The sequence below is a fragment of the Eimeria tenella genome, genomic scaffold, assembly GCF_000499545.2.
Source record: "Eimeria tenella Houghton genomic scaffold, Eth_scaff2220, whole genome shotgun sequence".
In the NCBI taxonomy this organism is placed as follows: domain Eukaryota; phylum Apicomplexa; class Conoidasida; order Eucoccidiorida; family Eimeriidae; genus Eimeria; species Eimeria tenella.
The window spans coordinates 1,695-2,518 of NW_013542077.1; the positions used below are offsets into that span (position 1 = coordinate 1,695).

The 824-nt window shown below is 69.5% G+C and overlaps 1 protein-coding gene across 1 annotated transcript in view; it reads left to right on the forward strand.

Moving 5' to 3' along the window:
* Positions 1-196: 196 nt before the first annotated feature.
* Positions 197-824, forward strand: part of ETH_00036595 (uncharacterized protein) — a gene marked incomplete at both ends in the record, with an annotated part of 795 nt that continues 167 nt past the window's right edge. Inside the window, one exon of the mRNA XM_013374712.1 lies at positions 197-822. Within this exon, the coding sequence (XP_013230166.1) occupies positions 197-822 (626 nt within the window). The remainder of the gene's footprint in view (positions 823-824) is intronic.

Below are 824 nucleotides of genomic sequence, written 5' to 3' on the forward strand. Positions count from 1 at the left end.
GAACCCTGACAGGGCCCTGAGGCGGTCCTTCCGCTCCTCTGAGGGCCCCAGCCTCGAGTGGCAACACAGACAGCAGCAGCAGCAGCAGCAGCTGCAGCAGCAGCAGCAGCAGCAGCAGCACATCGTAGCAGCAAGCAAGCCACGGAAGCGCTCCTGTTCTTCGCTTCCGCGCGTGGCCTCAAATTTATTCAGCCAGATGCTGGTGCAGGACACGTCGATCTGGGGGCAGCAGCAGCAGCAGCAGCAGCTGCTGCACCTGCTGCAGCAGCAAGAAGAGCTGCATCTGCTGCAGCAGCGGCACCAGGAGTACATGCTGCAGATGCTGCGGCTCCACAGCAGCAGCAGCAGAGACCTGAGGGGCGTGGGGCGCCTGAGGGTGGGGGGGGGCCCCCCGGGGGGCCCCCAGGGTACAGAGGGGGCCCCCGAGGCGCCGCAGCAAAGCGGCAGGAGAGTGCTGCTGGGGAGGCTGCGGCAGAGCCTGGGCAGGCCTGCTGCTGCTCCTGCTGCTGCTGCTGCTGCTGGCTCCCTCGGCTTGCGCGGCGCAGCAGCAAGCAGCACGCCGGGCGCCCGCCGGAGGCTGCTGCAGCAGCAGCTGGTGCTGGAGCGGCAGCTGCTGCAGCACGAAGTGCGGCTCCGCATGCTGCAGCAGCAGCAGCAGGGGCAGCAGCAGCAGCAGCAGCAAGACACGCAGCAGCCCCTATCTGCTCCCTGGAGCCCCCGCAGACACAGAAGAAGAGACAGGACCCGAATAGGGGCCTCCCCTCCCACTTCCTCCGCTTCGGGGGCCCCCCGGGGGGGCCCCCCGAGCCGCGCGGGGGCCCCCC